General features: G+C 50.5%; 1 protein-coding gene across 1 annotated transcript in view; it reads right to left on the reverse strand.

Moving 5' to 3' along the window:
• Nucleotides 1-17465: 17465 nt before the first annotated feature.
• RARS1 (arginyl-tRNA synthetase 1) overlaps nucleotides 17466-17564 on the reverse strand; it is a 687757-nt gene continuing 687658 nt past the window's right edge. The window contains exon 15 of the mRNA XM_068277415.1: nucleotides 17466-17564. This exon is cut by the window's right edge and continues 102 nt beyond it. Within this exon, the coding sequence (XP_068133516.1) occupies nucleotides 17557-17564 (8 nt within the window). The 3' untranslated portion in view covers nucleotides 17466-17556.

Genomic DNA, 17564 nt, shown 5'->3' on the forward strand with positions numbered 1-17564 from the left:
GCTATAACAATAGTCTGTGTTTACACTCAGACTGGCTGCCTGCTTGAGGTAATTCACTCCAGACTGCATCCACCTTACAAGCTGCTGAGAGGGGCAGACCACTGTTTACAATTAGCATTATTAGTATCTTTATCAGTCAAGAGAAGCAAAGATAATAAACACACATTGCTAGAATCTTTAACCCCTTACCACCATATCAATAAGATTCTTTCAGCAAGGTGATAATTAAACTATAAACTGAGGAGTTGATAGCAACTCCCCTGTGCAGACATGGTCTTAGCCCTCTGGGAGCCCTCAGTTTTTAGATACATTTGTATCCAACACTGACGCCAAAACTGATGGAGGATTTTACAGCTGAGAGGAACAGCTGTGTGAGGAATCAAATTGCTCCTAGTACTTGTCCTAATGTGTGTTACAACATACAGCATTTAAAAATAAATGCATACATCAATAGTATTCCTTTAAGTAATCCCCTACTCACTGCTGAATCTTTTGAGCGAGATTGCATCTTTTTGTGCTCACTTGCGGTTCAAGATAATAATAACCAAGTCTGAGGTAGTTCTGTTTGGTCTCTCATAGGCTCAACAATCTGCTATGTCTCGATCTTTCGGGTTTAAAGGATACCCGAACGGACATGTGACATTATGAGATAGACATGTGTATGTACAGTGCCTAGCACACAGATAACTATGATGTGTTCCTTTTTTTCTTTCTCCGCCTAAAAGAGTTAAATATCAGGTAAGTGGCTGACTCAATCGTGACTCAGACAGGAAGTGACTACAGTGTGACTCTCACTGATAAGAAATTCCCCTTTTTAGGCCATTTTCTGCTAGGAAAGTGTTTTATAGTTGGAATTTCTTATCATTGAGGGTTATATCCACACAGCGATAGCATACATCCACACTGACTTGGACAAGACTGTTAGAACCTGTTCTATATCACCTTGCTTCGACACCACCGTCTCACAGATTGTGAGATCACTTGACTCTCCACACAGCAAGCAGGAGATAGACTTTCTCAGGCTTCTTCAATGTTTACGTTATTTATTAAAGTCACAGAAATACAGATAGATACAGTACATCATATCCTGGCCATGCCAATCTTCATGTTGCGTTACAAGCTCTTGATTAGACTTCCTGCTGAAGTCATTCAGGCACTTCTTGCTAACCTACGTTCCACTAAACTACCTATGTACAGCATACATTATATCAGATTACAGAAAGGAAAAACATACTTAGAGGTCCCAGTCAGCCTTGCTAGCTAGTGCGAAAGTAAAGAGCAGAATGCCCTCTCCATCGCTCACTCCAGGTTTAATACCGACTAGGAAAGAGTTAAATATGACATCATCTTCGCCATCCCCTATATCAGTCTATTGGTGGACTCACTTGTGGTGTCATCATACACACCTACTTGATTAATAATCAATGAGGCTTCTGACCTATATGTAGGAATGTGGATATTTACAAAACATGGCTGATGTTTATTGTTCCATGCCCAGGTCAGGGAGACCTGCGGCCTTGTTCAGAGAACAGCTTCTTGGTATGTTCTAGTTCTGCTGACAGAACTGCAGATTTTCTCTCTAAAAGAAAATCCCCTTAAAGGGCAGGTCTGCTCATCAAGCCTTTTTGACTAACTCAGTCCAAATAACTGAGGCCTACTTAAATTATAACAAAGACAAGTAAGAACGTAACTAATAGCAACCACAGCCTCTTGCTCTCAGAAGCCATTTTCTGCTAGGAAAGTGTTTTATAGTTGGAATTTCTTATCAGTAAGGGTCACACTGTAGTCACTTCCTGTCTGAGTCAGGACTGAGTCAGCCACTTACACTGTTACACTTACCACTCACCTGTTATTCAACTCTTCAGAATCAGAATCCGTTTTATTTCGCCAAGTACAGCAAGAGCCATAATCGGAATTATTTGTGGTACACATGGCATAGACAGAGTAACGACACACAAACACATGCAGTTTGAAATACAATAGTCAGATAGACAGATAGTGATGTCGGTAAATGCTAGTAAAAGGCCCCCATTCCGGATAAGAAACCGAGGCAGGCAGCGACGGGGACCGGCTGACCGACCCGGCAATTAGAAATGCAGGCCGGATCGGGGAAGGTCAGAGTTCAGTGACCAAACGGCTTGGGGGAAGGTGTTCTTCCGCCTGGTGGTTTTGGCTGGTATAGTCCTGAAGCGACGGCCCAACGGGAGGAGCTTGAAGTAGTGGCTGCCAGGGTGAGAGGGGTCACGGGAGATCATGGTGGCCCTCTTTCTCAACCTAACGGAGTGGAGGAGATCAAGAGGTGGAAGAGGAGACCCGATGATTTTCTCTGCATCAGCTATGACCCTCTGCAGTTTATGTTTATCACTGGCCGTTGCGCCCGCGTACCAAACAATGACTGAGGAGCAAAGGATGGATTCTATGGTGGCAGTGTAGAAGCTGGCCAGCATTTCCCGTGGCATGCCAAATCTCTTCAGTTGGCGTAGGAAGAACAACCTCTGCTGAATTTTTGTGGTGTTATGCCCCCATTTCAGGTTATTGGTGAGAGTTGTGCCGAGGAACCGAACCGATGACACCGTAGAGACTTCTGTTCCTCCAATGAGGACAGGTGGGAGGGGGGGGGGAGGGTTCCTCCTGAATTTTACAACTAGTTCAATAGTCTTTGTTGTGTTGAGAACTAGATTGTTCTCCCTGCACCAGTTGCATATTCTCTCGACCTCGCTCCGTTATTTGTGCTCCCCGTTGCTTCCAATTAGGCCAATAATAGTGGTGTCATCTGCAAATTTGATGACCTTCACGGAGTCAGTGAATGAGATGCAATTGTTGGTGTGAAGGGAGAACAGTAGAGATGACAGAACACAGCCTTGTGGAGCCCCGGTGTTGGTGGTTCGAATGCTGGAGTAGTAGTTGCCAAGCTTCACCTGTTGCGTTCTGTTAGTCAGGAAGTCCTTGATCTATGCTCGGAGAGTGGGATCAACTCCGAGCTGTGTCAGGTTGGTGATCAGGATGTCAGGGCAGATCGTGTTGAACGCTGAGCTAAAGTCCAGGAACAGGATCCTGGCATAGGAGGCCGGGCTGTCTAAGTGCTCAGTGATGTGTGCCACGCTGACATTGATGGCATCCTCCACGGATCGGTTTGCCCTATATGCAAATTGGAGCGGGTCTAAAAGGGCATCTGTGGACCTCTTCAGGTGGGCAAGGACCAACCGCTCAAGGAGCTTCATGATGTTGGAGGTTAGGGCCACTGGGCGGAAGTTATTATGCTCGGTACTGCCTGTTTTTTTGGGGGACTAGTACAATTATAGACCTCTTGAAGCTGGAGGGGACTGTACCATCAGATAATGACTGCTTAAATAAGGAGGTGAGCACAGGGGCTAGCTGATCGGCACAGGATCGCAGGCAGACAGACAACACTCCGTCCGGGCCGGAAGATTTCCTGGGGTTCAGCTTCCGGAGGTGCCGGAGTACCTCTGATTCCATAACAGCGCTAGGAGCCAGGGTGCCGGGTTCACCCGAGGTCGATGCGGATTTGCTCACGGGCTGGTTGGGATGTTGCTCGAACCTGCAGTAGAACTCATTTAGCTACTCCGCCAGTCGAGGGCTTGGGGTCGCTGATTGGGATGCTGGTTTGAAGTTTGTGGCTGCTCTCAGGCCCTTCCATACTTCTCGTGTGTTGGTGGACTGATGGCAGAGCCCCAGCTTCTCAGCGTAGGCCCTCTTTGCCGATCGCAGTTCTCTTTTCAGGGCGAGCCTAGCCTCTCTGAATTCCTCTAAGGAGCCAGACCTGTGCGCCTCCTCCTTGCGTTTCCGAAGTCGGCGAAGCCTGTCGTTGAACCAAGGCTTGTTGTTGGGGTAGACCCTGAAGGACTTGGATGGGATACACACTTCTTCGCAGAAGGTAATGTAGGAGGAGATGTTCTTGGCCCATTCATCAAGGGTAGGTGCCTCCAGAGCCGTCCAGTCGGTTTCAAAGCAAGCTTGGAGCCCCAGTTTGGTGTCCGCTGTCCATTTTTTAACGGTTTTGGTGATGGGCTTAGAAGTCTCCAGAACCCTCCTGTAGGTGGGGATCAGGTGTATTGTGTTGTGGTCAGAGTTTCCCAGGGGGGCTCCTTGGGTGGCCTTGTAGGCGTTCTTGTGAACCGTGTAGCAGTGGTCCAGGGTGTTACAGTTCCTGGTAGGGCAGGTAATGTGCTGCTTATAGAGGGGCCTCACGTGCCGAAGGTTCGCCTTATTGAAGTCGCCCAAGATGATGAACAGGGCCTCTGGGAGGGCTGTTTCCCACCCTGAGATACAGTCGCTGAGTACATGCAGGGCGGTCTTGGAGCATGCATCGGGTGGAATGTAGACCCCAACGAGGACAAGGGAAGATAATTCCCTTGGGGAGTACCGGGGCCTGCAGTTTATGGCAAGGAGCTCAACGTCCGGGGTGCAGGCCTTGTGGAGAGTGGTGGTGTTGGAGCACCAGGAGGTGTTTATGTAAAAGCAGATTCCGCCGCCTCTCGTTTTCCCAGAGAGGGCTGCTTCACGGTCAGCTCTTAGGAGGTTGTAGCCTGGTACCTGTAGGGAGTCGTCAGGGATGCTGTCGCACAGCCAGGTCTCGGTAAAATAGAGAACAGGGGTGTTCTTGCTGATCTGGGGTTTGCTGTTGAGAAGGAGGAACAGCTAGTCCAGTTTGTTGGGGAGTGAGCAGACGTTTGCTAGTAGGATGGCAGGGACAGGCGAGCGTAGGTCTTTCCTTTTCAGTCGGACCTGGGCCCCTGCCCTCCTTCCTCTGTGGCGGCGTTTGTTTGGTGCTCGTTTGGTGGAGAGGTATTCGATGTGTGCGGTGACAACATTCCACAGGGGAGAGCCCGGTGTTGGGTTGGGGCTGACCGGGGGTTCCCATTCAAGAAGGGCTTCTCTGGAGAGGGTGGCAGTCCGTTTCACGCCCATTCCTCAGTAGGTGGCACAGTGTGTGGCCCAGCTAGGTGGGATAAGCGGGCAGCACAGTGGCGGCCTGGCACAGAGGCGGCGGCCTGGCACAGTGCGTGGCATGAAACCAAAGGGTGTGGGAGGGCCGTACGGCGCAGACTATGGCCCAGATATGGTGCATGTGGTACGGAGCAGGCGGCACAACACAGTCTGACACAGTTGGATGGTACGGGGCGGGCAACAGGTCCCGGGGTGGGGCACAAGTAGGTGGGCTGGAGATCGGTGCGTGGCACGGTAGATGGTCTAGTGCGCGTAGCACGGTAAGTAAGGGCAGGCAGCAAAACATGGTCCAGGGCACACTTAGATGGAATGGAGCAGGCAGGCAGCACGGCGCGGTCTGTGGCACGGATAGATGGTAAGGAGCAGGCTGCCCAGCACAGACCGTGGCACGGGTAGACGGTATGGAGCAGAGGCAGACTATGGCCCAGGTAGATGGTATGGAACAGGCAGACAGCACTGTCTATGGCACAGATAGATGGGGAAAAGCAGGCGGCACAGCACGGGTTAAGCACAAGAGATGGAGCAGGCACAGATGGTATGGAGCAGGCACAGATGGCGTGGAGCAGGCACAGATGGTTTGGAGCAGGCACAACACGGTCTATTTCAATCAGACTCACCAAGGAGCAGGGCAGGATATGCAGCCGCCGGAGGAGGTTGCAGGTTTCTCAGCAACAGTACACTGGGAGAGGCCGAGCTTGAAGGGACTGCGGCGTGGAGTCCTGCTCACCAGGGCAGGATGGAGGGGTGCAGGCCGGGCAAAGCGGAAACTCCCAGGATGGAGGAGAGCAGGAGAGCAGGCCGGGCAGAGCGGAGACTCCCAGCCAGGCAAGGTGCTGTCCCGGGGGCCATGATGGAGGGACAGGCCGGGCAGAACGTAGTCCCCCTCCCCAGACGAGATGCGATGCTGTTCCGCAAGGATGGAGGGACAGGCCGGCATAACGTAGTCCTCTTTCCCAGAGGAGATGCTGATCCGGGGGAACCAAGTGGCTGGAGTGCGGGCCGGTCCACGTGGGTCTAGGCCTGGCCACGTGGGATGCAGGACGTGATCCCGGGATGGGGAGCAGGCCGGAGAGGTGCTGCAGATCCAGGAAGCAGCTAGCAAGGATGCCGGAGCCTGTCATCGGGATGCCGGAAGCTGGAGATGCAGCGGCAGCTCGGAGCCAGACCGTGGCCAGGGATGCGGCCCTTGGGAGTGCAGCAGTCTTCCGGTGCGTCGCAGCCAGTGTGTGAGCGAACCGGAGGAGCAACGGGGCAGCGGTTGGAATGCAGAAGGCTGGGGTTGCTGCGGCAGCCAGGAACCGGAGGAGTGCGGCTGGGAGACTCACATGGTGCAGCGGCGGGCTGAGAACAGGGGCCGCAGAGTGCCCAGAGGTAGGAGCAGGAGCCCCAGCGTTAGTCAGCCCCCTGCGGTGGATGGAGGCGGCGGTCAGCCACCCTGCGGTGGATGGAGGTGGCAGTCAGAGGCACCGGAGTCAGGTACACAAAACTTTGTATCTAAGTGTCACAAGAGCCCCACTGGCCGTGAACACGCAAAACCGTCCGATCCGATTCTAGCACACAGATTGAGAGCTATGGACGCAATCTGCGTAGAATTGGCGGAGTTTGAGCGTCACGACGCAGTAGGGAGCCTGTGAGGTTACGAAAATACACTTTTACTCCAACCCAGGGGTAGATTTGCCACCATCTCTGTTTTCTATCAGCCCAGAGAAAACTGCTAACTGGCTATAGACCTGTGAAACAAACAACCGGTTAAAACTGTGCAATTCCTATCTATCTATCAAAACAGTAGCGTCCCTTCGGAAGTTTAGGTCTCGTCTGTGTATACTGAATAGAAGGTTTTACTGAGAGGTAAAGACCTTTTAAAAAGCCTTTATTTGTTACAATATAAATAATTAATATATACAGACAATCGTGAACAATTAAACGATGAGAGACAGTGATAACACAGTACATAAAAGAAAAAGGGATAAAAAGAACGAATACTTATGATTCTGTGGAAAGTCCGTTCGGGAAAAGACAAAGTTCCTTTGTTGCAGTTAGTTCGCAATATGGCCGAACCACATGGCCGTTGCTCCGCCTGCAAGATGGCCACTGCTATTTCCCCAAGCAGTGGCAGTCTTTTCGGTATGATGGAAAGTGGGGGAATTGGCTGGGGGTCCTCATGCAATCAGTTTTGAGCACTGACATTTCTGGGCGGAGTCTCAAGCTCAGCCCAGGGGCGTGTCAGGCAGTGAGTTCTCAGGGGAGGAACTTCCAGCCATCCACAAAATATGTCCAATTTCATACCCCGCCGGGGTTTTGTCGCACATGCAAACCGATTTCATATTCAGATTGGGCTGAGAATACACGTTCATAGGACATCAAACTTGCAATATTTGGGGCGCACGGGGACCCCATTATTCATATCTCAGCCCCTGCTCGGGTTACCTGGCTATGTCTAGTATCACCATATTCTCCAGAATTAGGGAAACAAAATTATGTAATTTTCATATTCCTCCCATGGATGGTATTTGCAAAATGTGACAAAGTTATCAACACCATGCATTCCATACTCAGTTTAGTCGGTGCCGTCAAGACTGGGAGGAATGTAGGTGTCAATAGACCTCATGCTGTGCTAGCTTCCCCTGTTGAATAGACTCTGTTGGTATTTCAGCTCTGCCCAATTAGCACATTAGTGTCACCAGAGCTTTTCCGGGAGCCTTAACAGGATTTCTTGCTAAACCAGGTTGCTTTAGCCATATGCTAACGCAGGCCCATTCAGCCCTCATGGCAAAAGGGGGGGGGGGGAAGGCAGGAAGGAAAAACTTCTATTTTAAAAATAAAGAATGTCAGTTTTCCGATCACGGTTGCGATCGGACACTCGGCCGCGAATCCTCGGACGACTGGGCGTCGCCCGGCGTCACACCTCCCCCTTCCCGAGCTCTGCTCAGGGAGGTGTCAACAGGACGCCTTCCGTAGCAGCTATTGGCGCTGTTGGGTCGGGTTCCCCCTGACACCGCGACAGCCCATCAGCGTTTTGGTGTCGGCTGCCTGCTTTGTGTTGGATCGTAAAGTCGTACTGCTGCAATGACAGGCTCCACCGTAGGAGCTTGCCGTTGGTTCCAGCAGTACGGTTTAGCCAACTCAGGGGATTGTGATCAGTGACGATCGTGAAGGAGCGGCCGTACAGATACGACTGCAGTTTCTGTAGGGCCCACACGATCGCCAGGCACTCCTTTTCAGTTGTGGAGTAGGCTACCTCTCGGGGCAGGAGCTTCCGGCTCAGGTAGAGGATAGGGTGTTCATCCCCCTTTCCATCCACCGGGCTGAGGACTGCGCCGAGACCGTAGTCAGAGGCATCGGTTTGCACCACAAACCGACGACTGAAGTCTGGGGCCTGAAGCACAGGGGCGCTTGCGAGGGCCTGCTTCAAGGCCTGGAAGGCATTCTCGCAAGCGGGGGTCCAGCTAACAACCTTGGGGTGCTTCTTGCTAGTGGCATCGGTCAGGGGCTTCGCCAGTGTACTATAGGCGGGAACAAATTTCCTATAGTAGCCGGCGGTCCCCAGGAACGCCTGGACCTGCTTTTTCGTGATAGGTCGAGGCCATGCCAGGATGGCGTCCACCTTTCCCGTGTCAGGTTTCAGGGTGTTACCCCCCACCCGGTGACCTAAGTACTGCACCTCGGTCATGCCAATCTGACACTTACTCGGTTTAACCGTCAGATTGGCCATGGCCAGCCTCTCTAGTACCTGGGACAGGTGTTTGAGGTGTTCTTCCCAGGTGGGGCTGAACACCGCAATGTCATCCAGATACGCTACAGCGAACCCTTGCATTCCCTCTAGCAGGTCGTTCACGGCCCGCTGAAACGTGGCGGGGGCGTTCTTCATCCCAAAGGGCATCATCGTGAACTCGAAGAGGCCGAAAGGGGTGATGAAGGCCGACTTTTGCCTCGCGTCAGGTGCAAGTGGTATCTGCCAATACCCCCGGCTCAGATCCATGATTGATAGGTACCTGGCTGATGCCAGTGTATCTAGCAGCTCATCAATGCGAGGCATGGGGTAGGCGTCTGTAGTGGTGATGGCGTTCAGTTTCCTGTAGTCTACGCAGAACCGAGTTGTCTGGTCCTTCTTGGGGACCAGGACAACAGGGGCTGCCCAGGCACTACTGGACTTTTGAACCACCCCTAACTCCAGCATCTCCCTCACCTCCTTCTGCATGTCCGCCTGTACCTCGGGAGAGACACGGTAAGCGGATTGCCTGATGGGGGGATGGGTACCTGTATCTACCCCATGCACCGCCATACTGGTCCGCCCCGGGATACCGGAGAAGGTGTGCTGGTACTGGCCCAGCACCTTCTGTAACTGCTCTTGCTGGGCTGAGGCGAGCTGTGGATTGACGTTTAGGTCGCCGTCCACATCTCGTACGTCAGCCAGCAGGTCTAACAGGGGGTCTGCCTCTCCCTGCTCTAACCGGCTGCACACTGGCAGCGCATACTGGGTCCTGTCATGGTGGGCCTTCAGCATGTTTACATGAAAGCTCTTCTGCTTCCTGCCCCCCATGTTCACTAGATACGTCAGAGGGTTTAACCGCTGCACTACAGTAAAAGGCCCCTCCCAGGCTGCTTGCAGCTTGTTCTGCCTCACGGGAAGAAGGGCATATACCTTGTCACCCACATCAAATGACCGCTCTCCAGCAGTGCGGTCGTACCATGCTTTTTGTTTGGCCTGAGCCTGGGCCAGGTTGTTGGTCACTACTGCGGACAGGGACTCCATTTTGTCCCTGAACTTGAGGACGTAATCGACCACGGAGACATCAGTGGGGTCGCCCTTGCCCTCCCATGTCTCCCGCATCAATTGTAAGGGTCCTCGGACATTCCTCCCATACAGGAGTTCAAACGGGGAAAACCCGGTTGACTCCTGCGGCACCTCCCTGTACGCAAACAACAGATGAGGCAGGTATCGTTCCCAGTCCCCACCTTGCGACTCAACAAACGTGGTCAGCATTTGCTTCAGCGTCCCGTTGAACCGTTCACACAGTCCATTGGTCTGCGGGTGGTAGGGACTGGAGACAATGTGCGTCATGTGTATCTTTTTGCACAGGGCCTCCATGAGTTCGGACATAAACTGGGATCCCTGATCGGAGAGCATCTCCGCAGGGAACCCGACTCGGGAGAAAATGTTAAGTAGCGCGTCTGCTACCTTGTCCGCCCTCAGGGAGGAAAGCGCCATGGCCTCAGGATAGCGGGTGGCGTAATCCACCACCGTCAGGATGTACCTTTTGCCACTGCTGCTGGGAGTGGGCAATGGTCCAATTATGTCGACTGCCACTCTGTGAAAGGGCTCACCTATGATTGGCAGTGGACACAAGGGAGCCTTGCGGGGGTTCCCAGCCCGTTTTACCTTTTGGCAAACAGTACATGAGCGGCAATAGTTGGTCACATCGATCCGCATCCTGGGCCAGTAGAAATGACCCTGGATACGGTCAAGTGTCTTGTGGATTCCCAAGTGCCCTGCCAGGGGAATGTCATGTGCGGACTTCAGCACATGCCCCCGGAAGGCACTGGGTACCACAAGCAACTTGGTACCCACACTTGTTTCACCTTCGGTGGGCTGTACAGGCTCGCTGTACAGCTTACCACCTTCCCAATATACCTTGAAGGTATCTTCATTCGTGAGGGGCTCCGAAGCCTGCCTTCTGAGTGCCTCGAGGCTAGGGTCAGTCTGGAGTGCTTGCACAAATGCAGCACTCTCGCTCTCAGCCAGCTGGCCCGTGGCATATGCAGTTAGTGGCTGAAGGCTACCATCCCTGTGGTCAGAGGAGGGGGAGGAGGCCGGAACCTCTTCCACCTGCTCTGAGCCCAGGTTCTGAGCAGCGCGGCTGCGTGTTACTGCCAGTACAGGTACACCTTCAGACTGGCACATACTGGCATTACTCACATCCTGGCTGCATGCATGAATTACAGTGACAGGTACAACAACATTTTCATCACAAACAATCGGTATATCAAACACAGGTACCTGTGACACAGGTACTATTGGACTCGGTACCCCTGGACTGGGCACATTCAACCCACCTCCCCCCTGTTCTTGCCCCTTGGTGCAAAGTACCTTAGTGTGGGCGGAGAGTCCGTCTCCCTCCTGGCAGTCTGAGGGGCTTGGGGCAGGTTCATAATAGGACACAAGCTTGCCCAGGTCGGTCCCCAACAAAACTGGGACCGGCAGTTGGTCCAGGACCCCAACAACCTTCTCTTGAACCCCCACCCCCCAATCGATGGACACCCGAGCCTGGGGAATGCGAGAAAGAGTGCCCCCCACTCCAGTGAGGGTAAGGTATTTGTCAGGGAGGATATTTTCCGTCGGGACCAGGTGCGCACGCACCAGGGTGACATCCGCTCCAGTGTCGCGGAAACCGGTAACAAGCTGGTCGTTCACTGTAACCAGCTGGTGGTTGCTCGTAGCGGAGTGGATCCCTCTCCCACCTGCGAACATGACGTTGTTGGGTGCTCCCGGCTGGGGTGCGCTGGCTGGCGGCAGTTGCCGTGGGCGAGGTGTAGGTGGTGCAGGAGCTGGCGCGGTCTGCCTCCGCTCCGGGCAGTTAAACTTCATGTGTCCGGGCTTGCGGCAAAAGTGACAGGTGATGCCCTCTGTTACTGCAGGCCTGGACGCAGCAGCTGCGCTGGAGGGCCTCTGGGGCGCACGGCTCACAGAGGTAGGAGAGTCTGCAAAATTGTGGGACTGACCTCCTCTCCAGCTAGATGGGGCAGTCCTGCGGGTCTCCGGCACCCTGGTCGTTGCAAAGGTCTCAGCGAGGTCTGCAGCGACCGTCGCTGACGCCGGTCGGCGCTCCAGCACAAACTGGCGTACATCAGCCGGGCAAATGTTCAGAAACTGCTCCAGGACGATTAAGTCCTCCAGGACACCGTAAGACCCTTTAGTGAGGCCTAGCGTCCACTGGCGGAGTGTGGTGAGCAGACTGCTGACCACATCTTGATAAGAATCAGTAGATTTTTTCTGCCAGGACCTGAACCTTTTCCGGTAGGCTTCTGGCGTCAGCCGGTACTTAGTGATTATAGCCTCCTTTATAGCGGTATAATCATTGTCCTTTTCCACAGGCAGCTCTGAGAAAGCATCAAGCGCTTTGTAGCGCAGCAAGGGTGTCAGATGTCTGGCCCACTGGTCTTGGGACAGACGATACTGACGGCAGGCCTTTTCGAAAGACCTCAAAAACAAGTCAATGTCAGTGTCTTTTTCGATAATAGCAAATTTAAATTTTGCACTTACTGGAGCGGCAGTCCCTTCAGCAGGGAGGCTGGGCGTTGAACTCCGGCTGGCTTGCTGCACTTTCGCCATGTTCAGCTCATGCTGTCGTCTCTCCCGCGCCTCTGCAGATTGGCGTTCCTCTCGCTTTTGCTCCGCCATGTACTGCAGGTACTTGTCCACATCAGTTTCCATCAGCTTTTGCAATGCCTGCTGCATTACTGGATCAACATAACTGGACAGTCCAGTACTGGCCGGTTCCAGGCGAGTACTTTCAGGGGTTCTGGGGTCGGGGATCACACTGACAGCCTCCTGCGTATCTGTTGCCGCATTGCCCGCGGGTTGCTCAACCTCGGTACGCACAGGATCTTCAGTCTCTGGTTCCCCTCGACTTGCGTTAGATGAGCCGGTGTCCTCCACAGTGGACACCTCCAGCGTCCGCAGATTCTGGCTATCCCATCGGTACAAGTCCGTCATCAGGTCCTGCTGTTTCTTGCCGCGGATGTCCATGCCTCTCGCCTCGCACAGACTCTGCAGGTCGGATAGGACCATGACCTTGTAATTCCCGGACATTTCCATGCCAAATAAAAGAAAACTTAGGGGAGGGGTACTGGTTACACAGTCTCTCTGTATATATGAAAAATATATTGCACTCAGTCACTACCAACGAATTAGTTCGTTTCTCGATAGGGCTAATTCGATAGCCCTACCTGAGATACTATCAGCACACACAGATCCCAAACGCTGCCGACCACTGTCACAAGAGCCCCACTGGCCGTGAACACGCAAAACCGTCCGATCCGATTCTAGCACACAGATTGAGAGCTATGGACGCAATCTGCGTAGAATTGGCGGAGTTTGAGCGTCACGACGCAGTAGGGAGCCTGTGAGGTTACGAAAATACACTTTTACTCCAACCCAGGGGTAGATTTGCCACCATCTCTGTTTTCTATCAGCCCAGAGAAAACTGCTAACTGGGTATAGACCTGTGAAACAAACAACCGGTTAAAACTGTGCAATTCCTATCTATCTATCAAAACAGTAGCGTCCCTTCGGAAGTTTAGGTCTCGTCTGTGTATACTGAATAGAAGGTTTTACTGAGAGGTAAAGACCTTTTAAAAAGCCTTTATTTGTTACAATATAAATAATTAATATAGCTCAGCCCAGGGGCGTGTCAGGCAGTGAGTTCTCAGGGGAGGAACTTCCAGCCATCCACAAAATATGTCCAATTTCATACCCCGCCGGGGTTTTGTCGCACATGCAAACCGATTTCATATTCAGATTGGGCTGAGAATACACGTTCATAGGACATCAAACTTGCAATATTTGGGGCGCACGGGGACCCCATTATTCATATCTCAGCCCCTGCTCGGGTTACCTGGCTATGTCTAGTATCACCATATTCTCCAGAATTAGGGAAACAAAATTATGTAATTTTCATATTCCTCCCATGGATGGTATTTGCAAAATGTGACAAAGTTATCAACACCATGCATTCCATACTCAGTTTAGTCGGTGCCGTCAAGACTGGGAGGAATGTAGGTGTCAATAGACCTCATGCTGTGCTAGCTTCCCCTGTTGAATAGACTCTGTTGGTATTTCAGCTCTGCCCAATTAGCACATTAGTGTCACCAGAGCTTTTCCGGGAGCCTTAACAGGATTTCTTGCTAAACCAGGTTGCTTTAGCCATATGCTAACGCAGGCCCATTCAGCCCTCATGGCAAAAGGGGGGGGGGGAAGGCAGGAAGGAAAAACTTCTATTTTAAAAATAAAGAATGTCAGTTTTCCGATCACGGTTGCGATCGGACACTCGGCCGCGAATCCTCGGACGACTGGGCGTCGCCCGGCGTCACACTAAGGCTATCTAAACTGTAACTATCTAAACCTAAACCTAACAGAAAAGAGAAAAAAACTTGACAAAAGTCTGGAGCCATGTGACCGAGGCAACCTCCATGGGTGCCATCTTGGTCATCTTTTTTTCTTACAGGTAGAGAAAGAAAAAAAGGAGCACAGCATTGGTATTTGTGTGCTAGGCACTGTACATACACATGTCTATCTCATCATGTCACATAAAAAAAAGGAACATCAAGAGCCCCAATAGTGTGATATGTACTGGTAAATGGTTACTAGATAGAGTAAATATTAATACTCACAAACCAGGGTTACCATTAGGCAACCACTGTAAAGGCAGGTGGGGAGATTTTCCTGACCCCACTCAGGAATAAGAAGTCACTCTCTGTAGATGAGAAAAAAGGGGGTTCAACCCTCCACCCATGGTGGACTCAATATTATGCAGGAGAACAGAGGCGCCAAAAGGATAAAAGGAAGCTAAATAAGCTTAAAAACCAAATTCTTGGTAAATAGAGGAGGTAGTACTTGGTGGTGGACTTCCCTCCTCCATGTAGACACACAACGACTGTAGTAAAGACAGTCAATATATTTTATTTATGAACTCCAAATATGCAACGCGTTTTGCAGGTTTGATCCCGCTTCATCAGGCAACAACAACAGAGCAATAGCATATGTGGTCAGTAGAAGAGCCAGGCACCTCTGTCATGTCATGTCACATGTCAGTTCGGATATCCTTTAAATTCAGATCCTCGGGCGTGAAGTACCTGGGGGTGACACTTTCCTAAGATCTAGGTGACCTGTACAAACTCAATTATGCACCGATGTTCAGGAAGCTGCAGAAGTTGCTGGGAGACTGGCAGCACAATCGTATCTCTCTTCTTGGACGTATTTATGTGATTAAGATGACCTTGTTACCGAAAATGTTGTATTTTTTTAGGGCCCTACCCATCAGGGTGGTTAGGAGAGATGTGGATGTGCTCCAGTCCCGTATCACCAACCTCATTTGGGGAGGCCACAGACCACGGATCAAGTATCAGCATCTGGCCCGGCACAAGCATTATTATTATTATTATGCTGCTAGACTCTCCCAATTGCTTCAATTATCATCTCGTAAGTCTGTTAGATGGGTGGACATGGAACAGGAACTTATTTCCCCATTTGCCATTAGGAATCTACTATGGACTCTGAGACCATATTTGGTCCCTGAAGCGCTCTATTGGTGAATCCTTCCTGATAAAGAGATCTATAGTTAAACTGTTGGACCAACTGGGCTTCTCGTCCAGCTTTGAATCGTTGTTTTACAATGCAGAGTTTGTGTCCTGGCATGGGGTGTCTTGTGGTATACGCTCTATAGCTGATGTGTTGAGGGATGGCTCTCATGTCCTGAGCTCAATTGCAGGAGAAGTTCCAACTCCATAAGTCCGAGGCATTTAGATTTTTACTTCATCCAGGTCCTTATCCGGGGACCTGCATACATCTCGTTCTAGTCTGGAGTCTATTTCTCCCTCCCCCCCCCCCCCTTTTCCAGACAGCTTAATCTCTGCGATGTTTTATGATCTCTAGTACTAGAAGCACCAGTCTTTTCTTCAGCTATGTTAAAGTTGCAGGATACATTGAACGCCTCGTGGGATGAGGGGGAATGGGAGGCCATTTACTCCGCGTTGGCTAGTTCCTCTAAACACACTATAACCAAGGAGTGCAGCTATAGAATTTTATATGACTGGTTTAGAACCCCGGTTCAACTAGCCAAGTGGGGCCAATCCCCTTTGACTTATGTTTTCAGGGATGTGCTGCCCCAGCTATCAAGTCCACTGTTGGTGGACATGTCTACTGGTCTCAACAAAACTATACACAGTTTCCACACTATCCAAAACCAAAAAGAACACTTTGTTTACTGGTGTTACACTGTAAGGAAAATTGAGATCCCACCTGTAAAGGGATCTCAGCGTTCTGTATGGCCAATTGTACTAGTTAAACATTCATCCATCATTAAAGGTGAAATGACTGGAATGCAGAGATCTTTTATATTCTTTGGTCTTTGTGGCAGATGACTTTAGTATATAGCCTTTGTGTCATTCTGATTTTCAAGAAGCATGACATTTGCCAATTATAAGTGCAGTTTTTTCGTGTATATTGTGGTGCTTCCTTTTCACTACGTGCATTCCACTACAATGCGATTTTTGATGAATCACAAAGATACCACCTGCTGCATTTTTGATGATTGACATTCAGTGCAATTCAATGGGACTTTCCAATCATGCCACAATTGGACCAATATTAATGGAAGTGCAGATGGAAAAGTAAAGCATTCTCCCCTGTGCACTTGCAATTTGCACTAGAAAAGAATCTCAGCAATATTTTTCTGGAACTATTAAGCCTGTGAATGAACACAGATGCACTGTGCAGACACATGACACCTCCTCCCTCTACAGTGGTATGGAGCCATTTGGGCTCAGGATTTCTGCCAAGCCTAAGTGACTCCATGCTACCCTGCAGGAGTAAAACTTCACTGCCCAGTGCAGCCATGCTCTTTCATGGATGGGGTTGGGGTGGCAAACTTTTAGAGGGACCCAGCACTGGATCGATGGTTAGAGGAGGGAGGTGGTGTGGGAAGTCTCTGGAGGATCCTGAGGCTTACCTCTACCAAGGTACGTATAACTTTTTCTCCTGAGATGCTCACAGGCTGTAGGCCTCCCAGATCTTTACAAGTTCCATAATTTAGGGATCTTTCACACTAAAAAATGCAAAGCACACAGGATTTTTTTTTCTTTTTGAATGACTAAAGTTCCAATCAGCTTTAAGGTATGATGCAACTTTAAGGTATGGTGAAAAAATTCAATCACACACAAAGAAATTAGCGCAGTAAAATCACTAGCGATTCAGAGTGATCACGGTCAGCGCTTTATTAAGCACTCCACTGTTATTGCTCCAGAATTGCAGCAAAATGCTGCAGGGAACACGTTTTGCGATTGGTGCTAATTGCAAAATGCCAGCGTTCGGCGCCAATCACAGCAGTGAGAACGCTGCCATAAGGTAATATAGCACTAGTGCTTTAAAAGCACTAGCATTATAGCGATTCGCGGGAATCACCCGATAATCGCTCAGGTGTGAATGGGCCCTAATCTCATTCTTGATTAGGGTTTATGGCTAAAAGTATTTTGTAGCATGGGATCAGCAGGACACACAAGCAATTTGGATTGTTTTAAAGGAAATATGTGAGCCTCAATATTAATCTCACTTCAGGTTCACAAGTGTTCACAATATACTACTGTAGAGTGGAGCACAATATTTATGCAATCTTTTAGCTGCTAATGCTGAGCTCATAGGACAAGCTTTTAGTGTTTGTGATGTGTATGTGCTAAAACATTTACTGCCATTTCAACCTAAGCAGTTCAAGTGATTTAAAACATTTTCAGTAATAAACAAATTACAGTTTTTATTCTCCAATTACTTTTAAGCCAAACAGAAGACATATTGCATATATTTCAGCACAGATACTATCACATCT

Source organism: Hyperolius riggenbachi, chromosome 3 (genome assembly GCF_040937935.1).
Source record: "Hyperolius riggenbachi isolate aHypRig1 chromosome 3, aHypRig1.pri, whole genome shotgun sequence".
Classification (NCBI taxonomy): domain Eukaryota; kingdom Metazoa; phylum Chordata; class Amphibia; order Anura; family Hyperoliidae; genus Hyperolius; species Hyperolius riggenbachi.